We start from the raw sequence: 27,150 nt of genomic DNA on the forward strand, positions 1-27,150 counted from the left end.
AAGGAAAACCGAGAAATCACACAAGCCAATACTCGACTAGGCTCCGAAATATCTAACCTCACGAACCGATTGGCCAATGCATGAACATCAACTGCAAGAGGTATCTCCTCAACTAGAATGTATGCCAAACTCCCCATACTCACCGCCTTCCTACTCAAGGCATCAACCACCACATTGGCCTTTCCCGGATGATACAAAATAGTGATATCATAGTCCTTTAGCAGCTCCAACCATCTTCGCTGCCTCAAATTGAGATTCTTCTATTTGAACAAGTACTGGAGGCTACGATGATCAGTAAACACCTCACAAGACATACCATACAAATAATGCCTTCAAATCTTCAACGCGTGAACAATGACAGCCAACTCCAAATCATGAACATAGTGTTCTCCAAGATTGATCTCCGTTTAGGTTATCACCAGTTGAAGATCAGAGACTCGAATATTCTTAAGACAACCTTCAGGACCAGATACAGTCATTATGAGTTTCTTGTTATGTCTTTTGGGCTGATCAATGCCCCGGCAACGTTCATGCATTTGATGAACAACGCATTTCGGCCTTATCTCGACTCGTTCGTGATTGTTTTCATTGATGATATTCGAGTGTACTCACATAGTCAGGAGGAGCATGCGGAGTATTTGAGAGTTATGTTGCAGAGATTGAGGGAGGAGAAGCTTTATGCAACTTCCATTGAACATTAAAATTTATTTTCTGAAAGATAGTGTTCTTCCCAAAAGAGGGGAGCAGTTACAACAATTAATTATAATAATAGTAGCAATTTGAACGGACACTTTCCTGATTATGGGAAGGTTACAACTTACAACATTGAATATAATGGTGTCTATTAAAGGAGAAAGAAAGCAATACGGTACGTACAATTCTGTGATTCACTTTATTTTCGTTTGATAACCAAAACTTGATGCCTTGATCATTCATTTTAATTAATTTCGTTTTCTTTTTCGGCTTTCATTTTTACAGATTATTATAATATTTACTTGAGCACAAGAAAATTGTCTTTTTCCAATTTGAATTTCTTATACAGATTCTTTAGGTCATTATTCGGAGGGAGTAAAATCTCATCTTACGCTTTTAATTATTTCCCCCATTTTGGCAATTACCTTATTTAAATAGCCCAAACCTCTTTAAATATGATTAATCAACTATTCTCTACTATTATAATTGATATTAATTACTATTAATAATATATATATACACACACACCATTTGTGTGCTCTTTCGTGGCGTCAAACTTTAATTATCCAATACTTTTCATTTAGTGCTTGTATAATATTTTTTCTTCCTAGAAGTAACATGCATGGTTCCGTTGTATGAGTCCAAATTTGACCGATCACGACACACGACGATTAACGAAGCCTCCTTGAATTGACGTCCTGAGGGAGACGACCCTGAAATAAACCAGAGACTGGACGACCTTTGTAATAATGTATGGTCATTAGGGGATATCGGTTTAGAAGAGTTTCTCTCTTAATATAAAAAGAGGACAATAATCTTGTAACGGGCATTCCGAACTCTGGAGACATTACTATTTATGAATAAAAAGAAATTTCGTGACCTATCCTCTCTTTATTTATCACCCTTCTAGAGATTATTATTCTCAGCTAAGATTTACTCTTTCTTCTTTGATTGATTTGTTCAAAAAAGTTTTAATATCTTTTGAGCCAAACATCCGCTCTTACATGAATACCTAATAATATGTGACATTTTTTGGCTTTCGTATTCTTCAAATCTCAAAAGTCATTAAATATTACTGATACATGTACCTAATATAATTTATGATAGTATTTAAATAGGGATGGAACTTCTCGAAGATTGCATTTGCTCCCCAGCATACTGTCATTATATATAAAAGTACAAAAAAATTCGATACTTTTTTTAGATTTATTCCTATTTTAGTTCTAATATGTGATTATTCCTTAGTGATTTTTTTTTTAAATTTTTTTCATATGTATGTGTGTATATATATATATATATGCACGTGCATCGCGTTCGCGCACTCTTCTCTCTCGGCTAAATTTGCAAAAACATTATTTGGTAAATTCACTTTTTACTGCACGAAGCACAAATAAGTTAACTAGTTCTAATTAAAAATTGGAAACGGGGACATAATACCAAGTAGCATAAATAGTTGTAATTACTAATGGGAAAAGCTCCCTCAAAAACATCGCATTGAGGCAAGTTGTATCCAAACAAGACTGAATTACGACAAACGATCGAATTTATATTTCGTCGAACATGGCTGGTAGCCTTGTATAGATCATTAGTTTTGACAAAGTTAGACGCAACTTAAACTTCCTCCAACATGGCTGATTTAGATAAGTAATTTTCTTTGTCAAATTAAATGCCAATAAAGTCTTGCTTTATTTTTTCCCCACTACCATAATTATTAAAAGGCTAAATTCTGAGCTAGATAGCCTCTTAAACTTAGCTCGATTTGTTAGTTAGAATTCACAAACTTCACATTTGCTAGAATGGTTCATTGATGAGGGTAGTGAAAAGAAAATGCTCAAATGCAGGGTGGCTCAAACACATGTATAAAGCTAGAATTTAATGTGCGTCCTAAATATTTTTTTAAAAAATGGTATGATATATACAGAGGCGGCCCGACAAATTTTGTGGCCTAAAGCCAAACTTTATGAGGGGCCTTAACTTTTTAATTTTTTTAATTATTTATTTGAAGTCTATTTTTTTTTAGCTTTTCTTAGATGCAAAGTTATTAATAGTTTTCTTATAATCAATAACTCCTAATAAATATTTCTCAATTGACAATATAGCTTATCAATTTAACCTTTCTTGTGAAATTGTTATTTTTAGGTAAGATTTTATCAATTTTAATTTTGAAAACTTCTTTCCGCTGAACCAACGGTAACATGAGTTATGAACATTATTCCATAAGCAATATAGGCATTTGAAAAAAAAATCTTTTTATTTGATTAAGTGTATCAATTAAACTGTTATCTTCTAATTGTACTATTTTTCTTAATACTTTTAATTCAGAAAATAAATCTAAACCATTAATATCGAATTGATTACTATGCTTTAAGTAACATTCAAGATTAAGGCAATATTTTTTCAAATTTCCAACATTTAGTGATCTTAGTTTTTACTGCCAAATAGAAAACCAAAAATATTTTCATATACTTCGAATTGTTCAAAATCTATTTTGAAGTGAAAAAATAGCCTTGTCTATTATGTATAAAAGTAATCAACTCTAAAGGACTCTTCGAAAGATTTTGAGATTTCATTATTAACATTCGCATCAAATTGTTACTTCTTATATATAACACGTTTCTTATGTAATTCAGGTTCGATATTCATTTCAAGTACAATTTCCTTGGTAGAAATCATAGCAGTTGCAAATTCTTCTTCTCTATATTTGTTAAATAAAGAAATCAAACCTTTTCACTTTACAAAACTCTTTTTTAAACTTATACATAGTCTATTAGGTGTCACAAAAAATGGGGTCTCCCACAAATGTGGGGCCTAAAGCAATTGCTTTACTTGTTTTATGAAAAGGCCGTCCATGGATATATATATTTATTTGAAATCTATTCTTCTAATTTTTTGAGATGCATAGTTGTTAATAATTTTCTTATAATCGATTTCTTTCAGCAATCTCTTTTCAATTGATAATATAACCAATATTTAGTCTTTTCTAAGACACTATTGATCTTAGATAAACTTTATTAATTTTAATTTTTTTTTCACTGAGGCAACTATTATAGGAACTGTCAATATTATTCTATAAGCAAGTGAAAAAAAATTAAGTTTTTTTTTATCTTCTACTTGTAGTATTTTCCTTGTCAATTCAATTGCAATTCACACGTTAGAAAACTATTCATACTGCCCATTTTTAAGTAAGTCAAACAATTATTTTATTTAAATATCTAAAAAAAAGTTCTTTCCTTTTATATCCCTATTTTTTTTTTATAGTAAACGCTTGTATAATTAATCTCTTGCCCTCGATTTATCCGCAATGATTTAACTTATATACAGTCTAAATAAATTTTATACTAGTAATGAAGTTAAAATCAAAGTTGTTCTTCGAAAAATGACTTTAGCCTAAAAGCGAGGAAAGTCATTTTTTCATTTTAATATGGTAACTAAATATTAGAATAACTTACTCGAAAAATATTTATTTTATTGTAAAAAAATGACACCAAATAGTTATTCTAGAGTACTTCTATTTAGGAATTATCCAATGGATCCTGAATTTCAGTTTTTCAGGACTTTGTGTCCTGAAATTAAAATTTTAATTCAAATTTTCAAAATATAAGTATTGGCTAATTCCTAAATAGCAGCTCTAAAATGGTTATTTGTGTACTTTCTCCTATTTTAGTGAAACAAAAGGAACGGGCCTTTCTAAGTGGGCTGCACTATGATAACGTTCGTCCTATTATGAGATGGAATTAACCCAAATAACTGCTCACCCTACTACTTAAACTATAAATAGCCGATGAATGTATAATATATGTATAATTTATATGTTACATGTGTATAATTGTGTATAATCAATATATAATCTATGTATATGGCTAGAAAAAGTAAAGAATTAATATAGCTGGCTATTTGTGTAAAGATCCCTTCATTAAAGTTATAGCCCATTGTTGAATCCCAAAAAGACAAAAAAGAAAGCCACGTCATATATCCTCGTAACACAATGTAAGTAAGATTCTTAACCGTTGGATTTTGTTCCAATCCATAATCTTCAACCGCTCATTTAGTATACTTTGTTTTTTTTCTGGTTCAGATATTCTCTCTTTAGTTCTTTGATTCCTAGTTTTTGAGTAGCAACTTTTGAAGCTGACACTCTTCTTTCTTTGTAGGGACATCTCTCTCTCTCTCTTTCTCTCTTTTTCACTGTGTGTTTGTGTGTGCCATGGCAACTGAAAGCTTCAACAAACCTCCATCATACCCTGAGGTAAACCAAGCTTTCAACTTTCCCTTTTTGCTTTTTTCATTTTTTTTTTGCATCTCATTTTTTAACATTTTTAGATCAGAATTATACCCCTAAAGTCTTATATTTTCAAACAAACACAAAAAAAATGATTTTTTTACCCATATTTCAGTGATTTTTTTCTTAATTCTTGATGAAAGATGTAATCTTTAAAGTTACATGCAAGAACCCTTTAACCCTCATTGTAATATAAACAAGAAAAAAAAATTCTAGCCTTTTGCCTTTGTTATGGGTAATTCACTTAATATTTCTCTAATTCTTCAGGACTTAGTGCTTGTAAAGTTTGAGTTTTTGCAATTGTTGCTCAATTCCCTAGAATTTTTTTGTAAAAGAAGAAAAAATCAGCAGTTTAAAGTTACTATTTTTACTGTTTTAATGGCTCCCACATGAACATATATGATATCAGGAATGCTTTTTTTAACAGATCTGCATGTTTGTTTCTTGAAAAAGAAAAAAACACAAGAATTTCAAAAATAAAGATTTGGGTTTTGTTTTAACAGATGATATATGAAGCCATTGAAGCACTAAATCAAGAAGGGGGTTCAAACAAGTCATCAATATCTACTTACATTGAATCAAAATATGGAGATCTGGGTAAAGATCATTCAGAGTTTCTAACTTTACATTTGGACAACATGAAGCAAACTGGAGAGCTCATTTTCCTTAAGAACAATTACATTAAACCTGGTTCAGATGTTCCTCAGAAAAGGGGTAGAGGCAGACCACCAAAGCCAAAAGTTCCTTTACCACCTGGTGCAGAATCTGCAGAAATTGCATCACCAAGGCCAAGAGGAAGGCCAAGAAAAGATCCCAATGCACCACCTACTTCAAAGAAGCCAAAGCCAACACCTGCAGCCCCAAATTCCACAGGGAGGCCTAGGGGTAGGCCTAGGAAAGTTAGGCCACAGCCTGCACAAGATGATGATGATGTTGAGGAAAGCTGAAAAATAAATTGTAGGCTTATTGTTGGACTAGATCTGTTGATGGTGATGACTCTAGTTATGACTTAGTTGTCTTATTTTTCTTTTTGTTTAGGTATTAGTATTCGCTTTTGTCAGACTTGTTGTCGTGTGACCAGGGGTTAGGGATTCAAAGCGGTACAAGTAGTCTCTTGTAGAAATGTAATGTAAGACCGTGACCAGTAGACTGATGTGGTTTGGCTCTTTCTCGAATCCTGTCAAATCCTGTTTGCTATCAGTAGACTGATGTGGTCCGACTCTTTCTCAAATCTTGCGTGTAGTGGTAGCTTAGTGTTGCAGCCCTTTTATTAGTATGATCTCCTCTTGGTTAATGCCTCACATGTAGTGGATTATTACTTTCTGTAGTTCTAGTAGGATTGTGTATGTGTTTAGCTCTTTGTTCAAGATTCACTGTAGAGAGATCTGTAATCCTTGTTACTATGTGTAATTGCTGCACTTTTCACTCTGTTATCTATATGTTAAAATTAGAATGCATCTTTTTGAAACTGTCCTTTTACCATTGAAGTATCTTAGTTTTGAGTTCTAACTTGTCCCAAAGGTATGATTGATTACAAGATTAGCATGAGCCATATACTTTTGTTGGGCAAATTCATCATGACTCGTGCTTTTGTGTTGTAGTATTAGGTTATTTGATGAATTAGTAGAAGTTGAATTATTGGATGCCACCATACTTTTTAAAAAAGACTTTTGAGTCTTATAATTAAATATTTTTCAAACTTTTTGAAGTTTGATTGTTTGGGCTGAGGCGTAGTTATTGAGAATATAGTACACTGGTGATTTGGAGTTAGTTATTGATGGTAACTGCTAAAGTGAGTTTCTAATGGAGCTCAAGTGGGAAAAAAATAAAAGAATATTATTGGATAAGAGGATAATGAGATGAAGACATTGTAGTGGATTAAAAGGTCATGAATTAACAGGTTTTGTTGGACAAGAGACATAATGTGTAAGAACTAGATTGTCTCTATATGGAGACATTATCTCTTATCCATATAAAAATTGTTACTATAATCATGTCTTTATCTAAGGCAGTTAAGGTCCCACTTAAGGTTGGAATCCTGATCTATTAGGACAAGTCCTTTGATGCCTCCTAGTGGGAGCAGCAGATTGTTGGAATCTTCTTATGCGTGTTTGTATATGAGTTAAAGGGTCAAAACTTCTTGGTGGTGGAAGCTGTGATTGGATGCAATGAAGAATATTTGAGAGTGTCACTCAGAAGAAGCGAATCTAGAATTTGTAAGTTCGTGTTTGCAGAGTTTATATATTGAATGTATGAATAAAGTATCATATTGAAAGTTGATAAAAAAGAAGAAAGCTATATATAAGGTAGGGATACTTTGCGGAATTTTAGAAAAAATTAGTTTGGCTCAAAACGAATAGTATTATATCACACTAAGTGGGGCCAATGACACAAATAACATTGAAAGAAGCTGGTCTTGAACTTTTGACATTTGAGGCAGATCACTTGATCAACGTCCAAAACTTTTAACTTTTGACCTTAAGTTTGTCTATTGATCAACTGATCGCCCCATCGCCAAAAGTTAAAAACCACCGTTTATGGTGTTCTATTTCTGCCATTTTCTGCACTAAGTGAAGAGTGTCTTTGAATTAGCTTAGTCCATTCTGTTTCTTGGTTAATGACCTACTTTATCAAGTATAGTTTGAAATCAGTAGCAAAAGTAGACATTCAACAGAAATATGAAATCAATAAATTTTGACAAGGGGGTAAAGTTGGGAAATTGGCACATGTCAAGAATCAGGACCACCCCTAGTTTAATGCTCATCTTTTCAACAGAAACTGCAGTAGGATGCTGTGACAACATAATGGTCCATCATTATGGTCTTGTCTTAGTACAGCTGTAGAATCTTGCCAAAGTTGTGCTTTATGTTGACATACAAGGACCAGAGAGTAGCACCATTGTTTGGATATTGCCATTCACTTGTTCAATTTTTTTTTTTTTTGATATAACTATCTGGTATTACATACACATTAATCCGATTAATCCATATTCAATATCATAGAGGGTCCGAATGAATACTTTCCTACCTTCCTAAATGAACAATTCAACGGCCAAGAGGTTGCAATTCAAACAGTAGTGTCATTTGCTTTTAATAACAATTCAACGGCCAAGAGGTTGCAATTCAAACAGTAGTGTCATTTGCTTTAGTGCACTGTGCTGCCTTTTTATTAGGGAAAAATTCAAGAATAGTCAGATTTACAAATGGTCGTTCAAAAATAGTCCGGTTTCAAAAGTAATCGAAATTTAGCCACTTTCATGTAAAGATAAATGGGAACGAAAAAACTGTTTAAAATCCGGAAAAATGCTCCAGCATAATATACTGGAGTTCCAGTATAATATACCAGTCCGGCATAATATACTGGAGTTTGGAGCACCGGTGCTCCAGTTTTCAGTATATTATACTGGAGCTAGCAAAGTATACCGGTCCAGCATAATATGCTGGAAGTTCATACACAGGTGCACCGAACTCCAATATATTATGTTGGACCGGTCTCTATTGCAGCAAAATAGTGGCTATTTTTCATTGACTTGGTAAACGCTGGCTATTTTTGAATGACCAGTCTGAAAACTGGCTAGACCGTGCTATTTGAATGCCAAAGCTAGTTTTTCAAGGTGAGGGTACCTTGTTTCGGTATCGATTAAGGTTTTGCTGATATAGTAAATCGGAGATTGCGTACCTTCGTTTTTGCGGACCAAGACTGCGCTTACCGCAACTTCAGAGACCGCTAGATACACAAGTAGACATTCACCTATGTCTGCCTTGACGAGTAGGGGTGGCGAAGATAGATACGCTTTCAGTTTTCTCAAGGCGTCGACGCATTCTGCATTCCATTGCAGTCTGTGGTCTTTCCTTAGCGCATTGTAGAATTTATGGCATCTATCCGATAATCGTGAAATGAACCTCGACAGGGCGACTATTCATCCTGTTAATTTTTGCACCTGCTTTTTGCTGGCCAGTACCTACGGTATTCCATCGATGGCTCTAATCTGGTCCGGGTTGACCTCGATACCCCTTTATGACACTAGAAAACCAAGGAACTTTCCTGAAGTTATGTCGAAGACGTATTTTTCGGGATTCAGCTTCATCCCGTATTGCCTCAATATCTCGAAGACCTCCTTCAGATGGCCGATGTGATCCTCTTTCTTTGTCGATTTTACTAGCATGTCGTCGATGTAAACCTCCATGGTCTTACTGAGTTGTTCTTTGAACATCTTGGTGACTAACCTTTGATATGTCGCCCCCGCATTCTTGAGTCTGAACGGCATTACCTTGTATCAGTACGTTCCTCGGTGACTGATGAAAGTGGTCTTTTCTTGATCTTCTTCAGCCATTAGAATTTGGTTGTAACTGGAATAGGTGTCCAAAAAGCTCAGTTATTCGTGCCCCGCTGTTGCGTCGATGAGCTGATCGATGTGCGGTAATGGAAAGGAATCTTTCGTGCATGCTTTGTTCAAGTCGGTGAAGTCTAACACACATCCGCCATTTCCCGTTCTTCTTTTTTACCATGACCACATTGGCGACCCATTGGGGGTATTTCGACTCTCTAATGGAACCATTGGCGAGTAATTTATCAACCTCCTCGCTGACCGCCTCATTGATGGTGGCATTGAACTTTCTCCTCATTTGCCATATCGGCGGGTAAAGAGGATCAACGTTCAGCATGTGTGTGGCGATATCCCTTGGGATTCCTGGCATATTTGAGTGAGAAAATGCAAATAAATCGGCGTTGTTAGTTAAGAACTCACGATATTTACCTGGTTCCGAGAGGTTGTGTCCGACATAAGCCTTTTTCCTGCTATCGGTATTGTCTAGTTGAATGGGATCAAGATCTTCTACTGTTGCTTTGCAAGCTTCTTTGACGTCCGGGTCTTTGATGGCTTTTACTTGTGCGTCGGGTTTGGTTCCCGACATGACTGATTGTTATGCCTCCGCACTTTCCCCTTTTAGTTGTTTGATGTGTGTGCAATCTTGGGCTATCCGGTAGCATTCTTGGGCGGTGCGTGGCTCGCCTCGGATGCTGAATATCTCCCATGGGGTGGGAAATTTGATTACTTGATAGAAACTCGACGGGACGGCGCGCATGGCGTGTATCCATGGTCGTCCTATGATGGCATTGTAGGTTGTTTCTTGGTTCATGACGTGGAATGACGTTTCCAGGGTGACTCCTCATGCCAGGACGGGCAGCACTATTTCCCCAGAGGTTCGTTCCACTGCGTTATTAAAACCCGTTAGTGTTATACAATGCGGTATTATTTTATCCTCGAGACTCATCTGCATGAGAACTCGTGGGTGAACAATACACACGTCGCTTTCGTCATACATCGTTATTCTTTTTACATCGGTATCTGCGATGCGTAAAGTTATAACCAAAGCATCATAGTGAGGGACAGACAAAACGTCGGTATCCGACTTATCAAAAATGATACTGTCTTTGAGGTCGTCATACCGTTTGTGGGCAACCGTCCGTTTGAATTTATGTGTGGTGGTGAATTTCACATGGTTGATTATCGTGTCGTTGCTGCCGCCAATGATTATTTGTATAGTACGAGCTGGTGATGGTGGTTTTGGAGGTCCTTGAGGTTGATCGCGTCCACGAGTGAAGTTGGCCCTTCCTTGGTTGCTCAGCAGTTCTTTCAGGTATCCTTGGTTTTAACATTCTTACCACTTCTTGTAGCAGACCTATGCAGTCTTCGGTATTGTTTCCTCTTTCCTGGTGGAATTCACATAGAACGTTCGATCTCTTGGTGCTCGGATCCGACTTTATCTTTTGCGGCCACTGCACCTTCGTGCCGAGCTTTTCCAGTGCGTACACAATTTCTGAAGGAAAAACACAAAAGTTATGAGCAGATAACAGTGGAGGCATACCTCTTTCGTTTCGAGGGGGGGGGATGTGTCGAGGCGCGACGTCTGCATGTTGTGGAGGAGGGGGATTGGGTGTTCGGATATAGGGCTGGTGCCTTTCTCGGTTGAAACATGGTAGTTAATCCCTTCGACCGTCATTGCGGCGATCTCTCCTTGTCTCGGTTTGGACTGATGTTAATCGCTGGAGCGGACCGTTCAGGTCATCCTCATCTACTCTCACTTCGGCGCAATAGGCATTATGGATCTCTTCCCATGTAGTAGGGGTACTTCATGAGTCTACTTGGACCCGTTTCTATTCAGCCCATTTTGAAAGGCTGCTATTGCCATCCCTTCTGACACGTTCGGTAGGCTCATCCTTACCCTGTTGAATCGGGCTAGGAAATCCCGAAGTCCCTCGCCCGTGGTTTGCCTGACGGCGAAGATATCGTTGACCCTAGCCTCTGCCTTTTTCGCCCCCGCGTGAGCGGTGGCGAACTTATCTGCCATCTCTTCGAACGTTGATATCGATCGCGCTGGTAGTTAGGAATACCATGTCAATGCTCCCCTTGTCAGAGTTTCGCCGAACTTTTTCAGCAGTACAGACGACACCTGTTCCTTTGATAGATCGTTACCTTTTACTGCGGTAACGTAATGGATTAAGTGATCCTCCGGGTCCGTAGTGCCATCATATATTTTTAAATATGGCGGCATTTTGAAGGTCTTCGGAATAGTGGGGAGCTGCCCCTTCGCTATATGGTTGTTCGACGAATCAGCCTACATCGCGTTTTGGTAACAACTTTGGAGCGCCTGGTATTTTATCAACCCTTTCCTGATGTTCCTTCATCTGGTCGCGGAGTGTTTTGTTCTCGTTTTCCATCTCTTCCATTTTCTTTAAGATGGTCGTAAGTGCATTGTTGCATGCATCAACAACAGTACGGGTGTTACCTGTTCGTTTAGTGTCTGGCTCATCGGCAACAACTGCGGTTTCTGCAGGTAATATGTCTTCGATATCTCTCTGAACGGGTTTCTCGAGCATGCTGCTCAAGGTGTTTGTCAACCATTCTTCTAATAGCCTTTTCACGGCCGGTGGCGCTTCTCCTGCTGCGGATGTTGAGGTTTTCCTCTCGCGCAAGATCGTTAGATCCTCGTGCGAGGGAGGTGAGATCTCTCCCTCAGGTGTAACACTTGGTGTTGCATTTTTGTTGTCTTCTCCACTGGCTTCGTTGAGGGAATTCAGGAGGTTGTTTGTGACACCTACTATTGCCTTTAGCCTTGTTTCTCCCTTTCCCGCCATTGTTAGCCTTTATGAAGCTAAAGAAAAGTGATTATTTCTTTCAAGAATCTAGATGAAAACTACGATTTCAGCTATAGAAATCCCCACAGACGGCGCCAAATTGTTTGACTCAAAAGATATCGAAACTTTTTTGAACAAATCAATCAAAATTGAAGGGTTAAATCTTAGCTAAGTATAATAATCTCTAGATTGGAAGATAGGTAAGGAGAAGATGGGTAATAAGATTTCTTTATAGATCTGAATCAATAAAATCCTTTCAAGAACACTTCTCATTCATAAGTAGAATAATAGCCGATATTCTGAATCCCCCCTTACAAAGTTATGGTTCGCTATATATATAGGGAGTGAGTCTCCTCTAAGCTGTAAAAGATAGATTATAAGGAATATTCGAAGGAATATTCTTAGTATCCCCTAACGGGCCTATATATTACAAGAGTCGTACAATCTCTTATTTGTCTCAAGGTCGTCCTCTGCAAGGCGTCAGGTTATGGGGAACTCGTCGTTTCGTCGTACTCGTCGATGGTCATGGGTGTTCAAATTTGGACCCATACAATGACAAACTGAGGGAATGGCATCAGAATGCTAAATGAACATTTATGAATTCATGAACATAATTACACGACGCAAAACTATTGCACAAAAGAATTTGCAACTGTACTTTTGATGGGGCTTCAGATTGTACATTGTGGTGGTTGATATACAAAAAAGAAGATATTGTACAGGGGGGTATGGATAATAAAGAATTATGACGATTTCATACATAGCCATCATAAAAAAGAAGAGAGAAAAAGCACCTTGGAACAGAGTTGTTAATCGGGACCAGTTGCATCTCTCTTTAATCGTAATTTCCCACTTTCATCTCTATTGAAAAGCTTCTCAACTACTTCATCCCAGTTAGTTCTTGCATCACTGCACTGCGCTTTGTTTGTCATTGCATCTTCCTCCTGTTTCTGAGATGACTCCTCAGTTATACTCTCCGCGGATTCCTCTTCATCTGCGTCCACAGCGTGTGGTATGTTTAAACTGACAGCTCTTTCGAGTGCATCCTTGTGTTCTTTTTCTAATGTCTTCAGCCTTTCAATTTTCTGCACTTTGGGGGGAGTCGTAGTGGTCTCAGCACTAGCCTCCTTAAGTCTCTGCAAGGAAGAGTTTGCTTAACTAGATCAAAATTCGTCCGACACATGAGCAGGGGGGATGTAGCATAGGAGTACCGGGTTCAGACCCGGTACTTTCAATGCAGAACATAAATTTGTGTGTAAAATCCACTAAAATTACAACACATAGTAGATATGAACTTATAACTTTAAAAATACAATGAGTTTCATGCTAAAAACCTTAGAGGTTGAAACCATAAAGTTTAAATCCTGGATTTGCAAACGAGGATTCATATAGCTAACCCCAACTGATTGAGGATTGAGACATAGTTGATTGTTCGATAAACGTAACCACCAGTTGTGAAAAGCGCTCGCTTTAGCGCTTTAAGCATGAAGCGAAGCGAGGCCGCCACTGTGTTGCTTCTGTAGGGTGAAGCGTAATAGGCAGGTTGAAGTGGTCTTCTTCTTCTTCTCATTTCAGTGCTTAAAATAGCAGCGAAATGCTGCCAAATCTTTTTTGCCCTTCAGTTTTTCTTCTTCATTTTCGTTTCAGTCTTAAAATTGCAGCGAAATGCTGCCAATTTTTTTCTTCAGTTCTTCATCTTTTGTCCTTAGTCTCACTGCCAATATTTTAGCATTGGTAGTTATATTTGTTGTATGTAGTTACATGTGTAACATATGTTGTCTATACAGTATTTTTTTTAAAATTCCACTTCACTTCAAAAAAGTGAGCGCTTCGCTTCTCGGTTCACGCTTTAAGCGAAAAGCGATTTTCCTTACTTCACGCTCTTCACAACACTGGTAACCACTGAAAGAAGACAACAATGACTTGCAAGCATGCAGAAATATAGCACGGATGACTATACACCGGTTTTGCCACTATGCATTTCAGGATCTTAACATTGAAAGATTTCACTGGAACTGAGCTGGAAGACATTCTAGATCCATCATATCAGCACGTAATACAGATGGAGTAGAGTATTTCTAGACTTAAAGAATGGAAGGCAAGGGGACGCGACCAAGCCATAAGTTCATACACGCAAATTACCATATGTTACCCACAATTTAAACTTCTATGGAATCGCTCCCAAAAAGGTGTTGCGGAAGCCAAATCTATATAGTGTGAATAAGTCACAACTACTATACCAAAAATTATGACAGCCACCAAATAATAAATAACACAATAAAGCAACAATAAAGGGAACACCAGAATTTACGAGGTTCAGCTAATTTTGCCTACTCCTCGGACACAACCAATATTTTATTTCACTCCAAAAATACAAGTGAAATAATACTAAAGAGAGAAGATACAAATGCCTTAAACAGATGAGAAGGCAAATGAGAGGTGTGTATCAATCCTAAACATTAGGCCTTCTTTTATAGGGGAAAAATCCCCTCCAAACTTAACTCCCAACCAATGTGGGACTTTGGCATTTTGCCAAACTTCAACAAATCTCCACCTTGGCAAAATTCCACATTTTCAATTCTCTCTCAATAACAAATTTTGGTTGTGTCTTCATCTTCAATCTTCAGTGTTCAACAATGTTGATCAAATCCAAACAATGTTGAAACTTGACCGCAGTCACCACCTTTGTCAGCATATCAGCAGGATTCTCTGTAGTATGAATTTTCTTCACCGTGACTCCACCTTTTTCTATGACTTCTCGTACGAAATGATACCGAACATCAATGTGCTTCGTCCTTGCATGATAAACTTGGTTCTTCGCTAATTGAATAGCACTTTGACTATCACAAAAAATTGTGATACCTTTTTGTTCAACACCAAGCTCCTTTAGCAATCCTTGAAGCCAAATTGCCTCTTTCACAGCATCTGTAATAGCCATGTACTCTGCCTCTGTTGTAGACAAAGCAACTGTTGACTGCAAAGTAGACTTCCAACTAACTGGTGCCTTTGCAAAAGTAAACACATAACCAGTAGTTGATCTTCGTTTGTCCATATCACCCGCAAAATCTGAGTCACAATATCCAACTACAGACTGATTGTCTTCCTGCTCAAAAACTAACCCGACATCTACAGTATTATGAATATACCGTAGAATCCACTTCACAGCTTGCCAATGCTCCTTCCCTGGATTGTGCATATATCTGCTAATAACTCCAACAGCTTGTGAAATGTCAGGCCTTGTGCAAACCATTGCATACATCAAGCTACCAACAACATTTGTGTATGGTACCTTTGACATATACTCTCGTTCAGCTTCATCCATTGGCGACATAGTAGTACTTAGCTTAAAATGGGAAGCAAGTGGAGTACTAACTGGCTTAGTCTTGTCATCTATGCCAAAACGTTGAAGTACTCTCTTCAAATATTCCTTTTGAGATAAACAGAGTTTCTTTGAACGTCTATCTCTAATTATCTCCATGCCAAGAATTTTCTTTGCCTCACCCAAATCCTTCATCTCGAACTCCTTCTTCAGTTGAATCTTCAACTTATCAATTTCTTCCAAATTCTTGGAAGCTATCAACATATCATCAACATATAGGAGAAGATATACAAAGGAACCATCTTTAAGCTTGTGCAAATACACACAATGATCGTATTTGCTTCTCTTGTACCCTTGCCGCAACATAAACTCGTCAAATCGCTTGTACCATTGTCTAGAAGATTGTTTCAATCCGTACAACGATTTTTCAAGTTTGCACACCATATTTTCTTTTCCAGCAACTTTGAATCCTTCTGGCTGAGTCATGTAGATTTCCTCCTCCAAGTTTCCATGTAAAAACGCAGTTTTTACATCCATCTGAACTAGTTCCAAATCCAATTGTGCTACCAAAGCCAACATAATTCTAATGGAGGAATGTTTTACAACTGGAGAAAACACTTCATTGTAATCAATTCCCTCCTTTTGAGCATATCCTTTGGCCACCAATCTTGCTTTGTAGCGAACATCTAATTGGTTAGGAAATCCTTCTTTCTTTGCAAATACCCATTTGCACCCAATTGCTTTCTTTCCCTTCGGGAGATTGGCCAATCTCCATGTATGATTCTGATGAAGGGACTGTATTTCATCATTCATGGCAATCCTCCACTTATCTTCTTCTGAACTTTGGACAGCGTCTTTGTAAGTAGTAGGAACATCATCAGCTACAATTGAGGTTGCACAAGCAACCGTCTCTATGAGACGAACAGGTTTCGTTATTGTTCTTTTTGGCCTGCTGGTTGCTATTGATTCAAGTTGTTGTTGAGATTCCTGAGTTGGAATCTCCTCTACTGGCTCTCCTTCCAGAGGGTAATCTTCATTTGTTTCCTCCTCTGCTTCTTGTGTAGGAAAAATAAATTTTCCCTCAAACTCCACCTGCTTAGAAGCACCTTCATTTTGTTTGGTATCTTTTGTTACCTTATTTACCATAGCAAATTCATCAAAGGTAACATCTCTGCTGAACATTACTTTCTTTGTCATAGGACACCATAAGCGATATCCTTTGACTCCAGAAGTAATTCCCATAAAAATAGCCTTCTTTGCCCTTGGATCCAATTTTGACTCCGTCACATGATAATATGCAGTTGAGCCAAACACGTGCAAAGAGTTATAATCTACAGCAGGTTTTCCGTACCATTTTTCAAATGGTGTTTTGCCATCAATAGCAGCAGATGGTAGACGATTAATGAGGTGGCATGCATATGTAATTGCCTCAGCCCAAAATTCTTTGCCCAAGCCAGCATTGGACAACATACACCGTACCTTCTCCAGCAAGGTCCGGTTCATACGTTCTGCCACTCCATTCTGTTGTGGTGTATGTCTAACAGTGAAGTGTCGGATGATGCCATCATTTTCACAGACCTTATTGAAATGATCATTTTTGTATTCACCTCCATTGTCTGTGCGAATACACTTGATTCTCCTGCCTGTCTGATTCTCCACCATCATCTTCCATTTGAGAAAAATTCCCAACACTTCATCTTTGCTCTTCATTGTATACACCCATACTCTTCGGGAAAAATCATCAACAAAGGTTACAAAATAGTGCTTCCCACCCAATGAAGGTGTTTTGGAAGGACCCCAAACATCAGAGTGTACATAATCCAAAATGCCTTTAGTATTATGGATCGCTGTACCAAATTTAACCCTTGTCTGTTTCCCTTTAACACAATGCTCACAAAACTCCAAGTTGCAAGCCTTTACTCCTTTTAACAATCCTTGATCTGATAGAGTTTTCAAGGATTTTCCTCCAGCATGTCCCAAGCGCATGTGCCATAGCTTGGTTGCTTCTGCCTCTTTGTCGTCACTGGATGTTACTGTCGCTGTCCCAATAACTGTACTGCCACGATAGCGGTACATATTATTATTCTTCCGATTAGCCTTCATTACCACTAGTGCACCGGAGCATACTCTCATCACTCCATTTTCTGCAATGATTTTGAACCCTTTTGATTCTAGGGCTCCCACAGAGATGAGATTCTTCTTCAAATCCGGTACATATCGAACATCTATCAATGTTCTGATCATTCCATCATGGTTCCTTAATCGTATTGAACCAATGCCATATGAGGTAAGAGGGCTGTTATCCGCTGTATGGATGACTCCATATTCTCCTTCTTGAAATTCCACGAACCAGTCCCTGTTGGGACACATATGATAGCTACAAGCCGAGTCCATCAACCATATGTCTGATGATGTTGATGACTCTGTTGTAACTAATGAGAAGTCTGAATCATCACAATCAACTACATTTGAATCCATAATAGCCTTTCCATTGTTATGTTTGGCCTTATTCTTCAACTTCGGACAGTCTTTCTTCCAGTGCCCTTTTTCTCGACAAAAGGCACATTCATCTTTGCTGGGTCTGGATCTTGACTTGGATCTTCCCTTCTTTGTCCTCGTTTGATTTTGAGGACGACCCCTCACAAACAGTGCTTCTCCTTCTCCGCCCTTCTGTTTTTCTCGCTTTCTTTGTTCATAGCTGTACAAAGCTGAACAAACTTCTCTGAGAGAAATTTCGTCATTTCCATGGAGTAGAGTAGTTTCAAGGTGCTCGTACTCATCAGGAAGTGACGCCAACAACATTAAGGCCAAGTCACCATCATCATAAGTTGTATCCATATTTTGCAAATCTGTGACCAACTTATTGAAACTGGTGATATGTTCATTCATCGTGGTACCAGGAACATAGGTGAAGTGAAACAGTCTCTTCTTCATGTACAATTTATTTTGACTGTTTTTCTTCAAAAATTTATCCTCCAGTGCTTTCCATAATTTACTTGCAGAAGTTTCCTTTGTGTATGGATATTTCTGCTCTCTAGCAAGGTAGGATCGAATGGTACCGCAAGCAACACGGTTGATAATTCTCCAATCTTCTTCTCCAATAACATCTGGTTTCTTTTCTTCAATGGCCAGATCTAGCCCTTGTTGAAAAAGGACATCTAGAACCTCGCCTTGCCACATCCCAAAATGTCCGGACCCGTCAAATATTTCGACCGCAAATTTCGCATTTGACACAATTCTTGTCATAAGCGAAGATGCCAATGATGGCGTATTGTTGACACTTGATGTAGATTCTTCTTGTTTATTGTCCCCCATATTTGACACAAATATTATTTAATAGCTGACGACACAAATCAAGATTATTTCCTTTCTGATGTAGAAGATCAGACTAAGCTGCAACTACAGAGCATACTCAGACAGTACCTTGGCTCTGATACCAATTGTTGCGGAAGCCAAATGTATATAGTGTGAATAAGTCACAACTACTATACCAAAAATTATGACAGCCACCAAATAATAAATAAGACAATAAAGCAACAATAAAGGGAACACCAGAATTTACGAGGTTCAGCTAATTTTGCCTACTCCTCGGACACAACCAATATTTTATTTCACTCCAAAAATACAAGTGAAATAATACTAAATAGAGAAGATACAAATGCTTTAAACAGATGAGAAGGCAAATGAGAGGTGTGTATCAATCCTAAACATTAGGCCTTCTTTTATAGGGGAAAAATCCCCTCCAAACTTAACTCCCAACCAATGTGGGACTTTGGCATTTTGCCAAACTTCAACAAAAGGAATCTATTGATTCTCTCCCAATTGGTTAGACCGTAGGTGCGATAATTTACTTCACGCTTGAGGTCTCTGGTTCAAGTCCAAGATGAAAAGTAGGCCACTTCTTATGTCACATAGGTAACACTGTTGTTGCAAAAACCTACATCTTCCAGCAAAGGTAAAATCCTTTGCTCAATCTATTTCCAATTTCCATGCAGGTAGTGTCATTTGACTACATTTCACTGTACTGATTATTTCAGAAAGTCTTGTTAACTTTTTGTGGGATAAAATCTTAAAAAGATCCGTTTGTGTCCAAAAGCACATATATTTGGTTCTCTTTTATGAAGACAACCACTCCTCTTATCAATGACAAAATGACTAGGTTTACGCTTTTGTCTTTGGAAATTTTCACGTGATGAAAGCAAGGCATTTGCTTCTTAACGTGTTTTGCCACGAAATGAAATCATAGATGACCAACTGGAGTCCTTCCTTCACAAAGGAAAAAGTATGTTGATGCTACTTACTGCTAATGCTTTTTCAGATTCTCTTTCGATCCAAATGATTCCATGATCAGCTGTAGCATTGTGTGACAACACGATATGCTCAAATCTTCCGTCAACTGGGATGGCAGTTCTAACATCTGGAGGGTACCTCCCACATCTGTCAAGCAGGAAATTGCACATCAGGAGTATTAAAGCTTCACTGTTGAAAAAATATCATAAACACTGAGTGCTAATATCATAACCAAGAGGAAATCTTTACATCGTCCTAACAACAACAACAACAAACCCGGTGAATCCCACAAGTGGGGTCTGGGGAGGGTAGAATGTACACAGACCTTACCCCTACCTTCAAGAAGACAGAGAGGCTGTTTCCGGAAGACCCTTGGAAAAAACGTTTTTTTTCCTAAAATGGCAAAGTTGAGAGCCAAAATGGTGGAAAACCCCATGGTCTCATCTGAAAATATTGTGCTGTAGCATCGTCTGTACAATAATCGTAAATGCCTAAGCGAGCGCCGACAGTTACATGAAGAGAATAAATACATCGTAGCATCAGAAAACACAAATAGGAAACATACGGATAATGAAATTCGTTAGGTAGCTAGTCTGAAAATCCTGGACATGAGAGAAAGAAATGAACCAAGAATCTATTCGTACTACTAAAGGTTCTTATCTCTCCCACTCTAAACCAACTCATGGTGCAATTTAGGGAAAACAACAGAAGAGGATAACGATTTTTTAAGATTAACTCAAACTAGGGAAACAAAAGCAATAAGGCTAAAATGCTTCTTGTCCAACTAGTGAGAATAATTCACCAATATCTGAGGACTGAGATTAGTTCAACTTTATTCTGCACTCGTCTATTTAATAGGAGATAAAGATGCCGATGCATTTCATATGAAACTGTTCTATACTATCTTCAATAATTCAGGGAACTAACGGAACACAATGCCTCTATTTGTCAGGGTTAGTATATCCTAATCAGTGGATTTAACAAGATGAGGACAAAGAATATTGTCAAGATCGATAGTTGAACGAACACCACTTAAGAGCACAATGTTTCGGATGACTCATACTAGTTGATAGTGGCAAGCATCAGACCCCAACACCAATTCGATAGACTTATAAGCCGGGTTGTGAAACATAAACAAGGAAATCAAGACATCAGAATATTAGAAAGGAATGAGATCTCGTCATGCACAGAACTGAGGGAAGATAACACAAATCAAACGAAGCACGCAATGACCACAAGCAATGGTCGGCGGTTCTGTGAAAGTCACACCGACAGAGGCTAGGTTATATCATATTCACTAGTTTGCATTACTTTGACAGTACATAGCACACTAGCAACACTCATCTGAATGTGCTTTACCTGCAGAATTTTCTTTCTACAATGTGATACATACGGCCTGGTGCATAAAGTCTTCTTGGATCTCGGAGTTTTCTGCCCTCAGGAATGAAGGTATCTCTCAAGCATACCAAAAATATCAAGCACGGTAAACTGTTGAAAGCATTAATGCCTGGTATAAGAGATAATTATAGCAATCACGCAACGGCAAGAAATCAGAGAATATAGAGAAAGTTTTATTATGCACACAGAGTGTGGATTTAAACTAACCAGAAGATGGATTTAAATATATCTTCAAGTGGGGTGGCTGTTCTTGGCAAGAAATCATCCTGTTAGGAAAGAGTCATGGTTACGTTGTAAATTCACTGGATGTGATGGTTCATGAATTTCTCATGGCAAATTAGCACATAAATATATAATGCCTATAGATCAAGATGCCATCTATAACAGGAGGCACTTAAATTTACAGCCGAAAACAGATGAGATGATGCTAGTTGAACTGTCTCAATGTACTTCAAGTCTTCAACTTCTCACTCTTGGCAGTAAATTCCAAAAACAAGAGATAGTAAAGATTCAACTTTACTGTAAATCAAAGGAATGATTAACTGCTCATTACAAAAATTGGTTCTTTCCTTGTAGCATTTGCAGACTACATTATCCTATGCCCAATATTTATCAGCTAAATCAACTTACTACATTACTCTGAACCCGTTAGTAATTAGTCCCTAGTCGATCTCTCTTTTCCCGGTTGAACCGACCACCTCACCACTTATTAATAACATCTTCCAGAATACATTCCCAATATTTAAGCATTCTCTGCATGAGCAAATGCAGCATATGAAGGCAGTTCCAATCAATTCGAATTACATACAAGATAATTTTTTTTGAATATTCAAAGTGTGTGTCACGTCCGCATTCTTTGCCACAAAAGAATAACTGGTGAAAAGTGTATTACCTACGCACTGACTCAAAATTCTGGATTAATTTCCGACACTTACCTGCAATACCACAGAGTGTATTATATCAGCATACTTAACAGCCAAGTTGAGTGACATGCACCGCGCTGGTGCAACTGCATAACACCTTAAAAGACTCCTCGGGATTCCCCCTAATCTATCCTTATGATTCGCCACAATTATTGTCAGCAACGACGCCACACCAGAACCCAAAGAATGCCCTGCAAAATAGATGTGGCAAAATCAACCAATTTTTCGTAATCCGCCCAACCGTTGGGATAAACTCGAAATGACCCATTAAACTATTGGTTCAAAGTAGGATGACTTGTTGTTGACTTTACTCCAGCTTGAACTTGAAATGACCCATCAAACTATCAGGCTACCAGACGGGTAAAAATTCATCCCAACTCCAAAAATACAAAATTACATTTGGAGGTTGGAAATTATACAAACTTATAAGAACTTAAGCTAAAAAAGGGCAGCCCAGTGCACTCGGCTCCCGCTATACATGGGTCCGGGAAAGGGCCGGACCACGAGGGTCTATTGTACGCAGCTTCAGCAAGAGGTTATTTTCACGGCTCGAACGCGTCCTGGTCATATGATAGCATCTTTACCAATTACATCAAGGCTCCCCTCCACATTTTTCACATTTTTTCCAAGATGCAAAAAAAAATATTAAAAAAGAAGAGGTTGATTCATGTTAAACAGGTTGGATTATGACCCATTTTAACTCGCTCAAAATTTAATCCAACCAGCCTATTTTGCTATATTTACCTGCAAATATCATCTTGTAACTCTTCCTATTCTCAATCCAAAGCTTCTTCAAAGTATCAGACTCATTATTCAAAACCCAAACCGCAGATTTCAACAACCCATGATGTACATACCCTCCATCAAACATCTGTTTCCCCAACCTATTATCCAACAAAACTTTGTAATCACTTTCGTTCAGTAAATTCAACCCACGAATAGCGACTACAATCTCTTGGTGCTCGTGATCACAGTAGATCAAATACGGAGGTGCATTGCCAGATGTTTGTTCATATGTGGCCCGTTTAATGACCCAATCGGGGTTTAGCCTGTACCCACCCTCCGGCGGGTACTTGGGGCTACGGAGGTTTGGTTCGTTTACTGCTAGAATTGTACGGCAGATACGTGGAACTGGTTCGAATTCCTCGTAGGTAGCTGTTGGCCACGTATCACTGTCGTCATTGCCGGTGTACGTGCAGCGTTTCCATGCCCAACGGAGACAACCTAAAATCAACACACACTCAGCTCCACAAGCTACTGACATTAGTTACCGTTATGTGAGCTCAAATGATACTTAACTTTTTTGCAAGGAAACAAAGGCGACTCAATAAAATTAATGGCATCAAACCAATTAATGCAACTGAACTCAATGTAAAATTGCTTTTGGTCTTTTCAAAAGGAAAGTTGGGGAAGTAGCTGGAAGTTTCACGTGTGTGATAGAGAGGATTGACTGATTTTTATTGGAATGACAGAGACGTGAGGGAAAGTGTTGTATACTGTATATTACAGAGAGGATTTTGATTCTGGTTCTTGTCTTAATGTCTAAGTATGTGTTTTTCCTTTTCTTGATTTTTGTATGAAAAGTTTGAAGTCTTCTGCTGCATCATTGTTAGTTGGTGATGAATAAGTTTTGCCTCGGCATTGCTGGACACCAACTGTTTCTGTTCGGACAATTTTTAAATACTCCTTCCCGTTTCAAATTTAAAAGAAAAAAATACAAGGTCATTTATCCTTCCGTCTCAAATTAGATGTGGTTTCTAAAATTATATTAAATTAATTATTTTTTTCCTATTCTATTATTAATATTAGTTGTTCTTGAAAACTATAAATATCACAATTACAAGTAAATATTTTATGTAAAGAGATTACATCTTAAAATATAAATAATGGTAAAATAGTAAAAAAATCTGTCATATTTAATTTTTGTTAAGGAACGTATAAAAATAAATATGATAGATAATTTGAGACGGTGTACTTAACTTCAGAGGAGAAAACAACGACACAGCCGATGATACTTTTTAAGGATGTGAATAACATAACTTCTACACCATTAATTGTATTCCGAATTCATCAAATCTAAAAGGGAAGTCAATCCTATGGCCTATTACAGCAGAGGTCTAACCAAGTGGAATAAGAGCACATGCGGATGTCTTGTTCGACAAATTAACTAGCTGGTCCAGGCTTGTGAGTTGTCACGTTATTAATGTTAGAGGTCGTTTGATAGAGTGTGTTATAGAAAATAATACATGTATTAACTTTGTGTATTAGTAATATTTTGTTTGGTACATTTTTTCAATCTATGTATAACTAATACATGTATTAGTTATACACTCTATTTGGTATTATCCTATGTAAGCTAATGCATAGAAAACCATGACATTAGTTATACAAAGGCTATTAATGCATGCATTAGCATGGTTACAGACAAAATTATCCTTAAAGTCCCTTAAGTTAAAGAATATGGAGGGCATTTTTGTAAATAATTAAATTTCTTAAAAATTATGCAATGCATTTTAATTTTTAATACACTACACCAAACAATGCATAAGAAATAATCTCTATATAATTAATGTTTGCATTACTAACCCATGCATTACTAACCCCTGCATTACGAATGCACCTTATTTAGCATTATTCTTATACGCCCTACCAAACGACCCCTTAGTGTTTCTTGTTCCAACAATGTGAATAATGCTGTAAGTAACGGCACGACTAAGTCAACGTCTACTTCTCCATATGGACGTCTGCAAGATGTAAAAATTGCACGGTATAGTCAGTTTCCGGACTGATCATTCAAAAATAGTCAGCATTTACCAAGTCAATGAAAAATAATCACTATTTTGCTGCAACTGAGACCGGTCCAGCATAATATACTGGAGTTCGGTGCACCTGTGTATGAACTCCAGCATATTATGCTAGACCGGTATACTTTGCTGGCTCTAGTATAATATACTGGAGACTGGAGCACCGGTGCTCCAAACTCCAGTATATTATGCTGGATCGGTACACTTGCTGGAACTCCAGTATAATATGCTGGAGTTCAAGTATACTTATGTTGGAACTCCAGCATAATATACTGGCGTATTTTTCGGGTTTTGAACGGTGTTTTCGCTCAGATTTATCTTTACACAAAAAGTGGCTAAATTTCGATTACTTTTGAAATTGGGCTATTTTTGAACGACCAGTTATAAATCTGGCTATTTTTGAATTTCTACTTTTGGTGGAATGCTTTGTGGAGGCCCATATAGAGGGTGGTTATGGTAAGAAAAGAGATCTTTACACAAATAGCCGGATGGATCTATTATTTATTTTTCCTAGTTGAGTATTCACACATGCACAGACACACACACATACATACATACATATATATATATATATATTAGTTTTAGGGTACGCGCGTTGCGCGTGTATCCTATATCATTATATACAAAACTTTAAGATTAAACATTATGAAATATTCTTTATAAACTAATTAAAAAAATTACAGATAAAAGTACAAGTGCCTAAAAAAATAAAGAAATGTTGTCCTACGACAGTCATTTGATGCCTTATTATTGGATCCAAAGAAACTAAATTACAATGAATTTTAATTTGCTAGATAAAATCTTTAGGTTTTTACTACTTAACATAATGTGCTTTTGAAATTATGAGTAAATAGACAAAGAAACTTTATACAAGGTAAACTTATATATAGTTCAAATAGACAAAGAAAATTTTATTATTAAAATAAAGACTCCTAATCCACAAATAAGTTCAAAAGGCTCATTTTCACCTAATATATTTTATAAAAAATTAGTCCTAATAAGTTAGTACCGAAACTTTTCTAACTTTCCTACGTCAAAACTTTATTAACTAAAGAAAAATTAAAACTGCAGAATTTTATTAACTAAAAAAATCTCCTTAAAAACCTTAAAGAAGAAATTTGGTACTCCTAAATATAAATGGAGTTGAATGAAAAACTTTCCTAGTTTATAAATATTAGGAAAATAATTAATGACTATTCTAGATAGTAGGAAATTAATTAAATGACTATTTCTAAATATTAGGGAAATAACAAACTTTCCTAGTTTAAAAATATTAGGAGAATAATTAAATGACCATTCTTAAATAGTAGGAGATTAATTAAATGACTATTTGTAAATATTAAGAAAATAATAAAATTACTATTTCGTATAGTGTGAACTTAATTTTTAAAGGGTAAAAAAGGCGAATGATATTTTGCTAAAGGCCTTCGTGCTTTTATTATTACTAGTTTTTATGTACGTGCGTTGCACGTAGGTCTTCAGTCGACTGCAATAATTTTCTAATGTTGAAATCAATATAGTACAAAAAATATCTGGATTTAGCTACGAAGTTCATCACGGATCCGTCACTACCAGAATTTTTTAATATTCTTTGATTAATTTGTTGTTAAATAGGATTAACAATAGATTTTACAGTTTAGCTACATAATTTGTTCGTCGCTAATATCAGTTTTTAGGTAATATTATTACATTAATTTAATACTTAAATAAAAGAATAGATATCATTTGAACTAACAAAAATGATAATTTAGTTTAGTTAGTTAGATTTCACATTTGTCACTTTGGTTGTTCCGTCATGATCAGAACTTTATTCTCTACATAATTATCGTTTCTGAAAGTGCAACATAAGGTTGTCCGTATGAAAAAACATGTTGTCGTAGTATGTCCAACACTTAGGATTATTTGAACATGTAATTTATTCATTATCATTGCATCAAATAAGCGTAAATATTTTGAGATAAAATTAAAAGGATTAGTGAAAGAATAAAAGGAGCAAAAGGAACGTCTCAAGGTAAGCATTAACCAAATATTCAATATATAATAAGAGGTTTCGGTCGTTAATTAGAGTCTTGTAACCTTAGTTTATGAGCAATATACAAATGAAAAGTTTTCAAAAAATTCATAAAAATATTATATGCTCATAAAATCTATATTTAGGACAAAATCTTCATCTAACTCCAACTAATGCATTATCGAGAATCTTTAAAGAAGCAACATAACACAACAAATATACTTCACATACTCATCCAGCTAAATATTATCACATTATTCACAAAATAAAAAAAATTAAAAGCAATGCTTTTCTTC

General features: G+C 36.9%; 2 protein-coding genes across 3 annotated transcripts; one reads left to right on the forward strand and one right to left on the reverse strand.

Moving 5' to 3' along the window:
- Positions 1–4,724: 4,724 nt before the first annotated feature.
- LOC104214266 (HMG-Y-related protein A-like) lies at positions 4,725–6,440 on the forward strand. Its single transcript, XM_009763921.2, has 2 exons — positions 4,725–4,939; positions 5,476–6,440. The coding sequence occupies exons 1-2, from the start codon at positions 4,898–4,900 to the stop codon at positions 5,917–5,919; spliced, it is 486 nt and encodes a 161-aa protein (XP_009762223.1). The 5' UTR covers positions 4,725–4,897; the 3' UTR covers positions 5,920–6,440.
- A 5,955-nt stretch (positions 6,441–12,395) lies between these two features.
- Positions 12,396–23,633, reverse strand: LOC104222411 (uncharacterized). Of its 2 annotated transcripts, XM_070174279.1 has the most exons (7): positions 22,784–23,633; positions 22,052–22,230; positions 21,324–21,382; positions 21,078–21,206; positions 19,730–19,865; positions 12,904–13,245; positions 12,396–12,669 (listed from the first exon to the last, which is right to left on the reverse strand). In XM_070174279.1, the coding sequence occupies exons 1-6, from the start codon at positions 23,301–23,303 to the stop codon at positions 12,919–12,921; spliced, it is 1,350 nt and encodes a 449-aa protein (XP_070030380.1). In that variant the 5' UTR covers positions 23,304–23,633; the 3' UTR covers positions 12,396–12,669; positions 12,904–12,918. The 2 variants fall into 2 exon arrangements, with proteins under 2 accessions (XP_070030380.1, XP_070030379.1); XM_070174278.1 differs by lacking the exon at positions 12,396–12,669 and having other exon boundaries at positions 12,671–13,245; positions 22,784–23,632.
- Positions 23,634–27,150: the final 3,517 nt, after the last annotated feature.

This window comes from Nicotiana sylvestris, chromosome 5, assembly GCF_000393655.2.
Source record: "Nicotiana sylvestris chromosome 5, ASM39365v2, whole genome shotgun sequence".
NCBI lineage: Eukaryota > Viridiplantae > Streptophyta > Magnoliopsida > Solanales > Solanaceae > Nicotiana > Nicotiana sylvestris.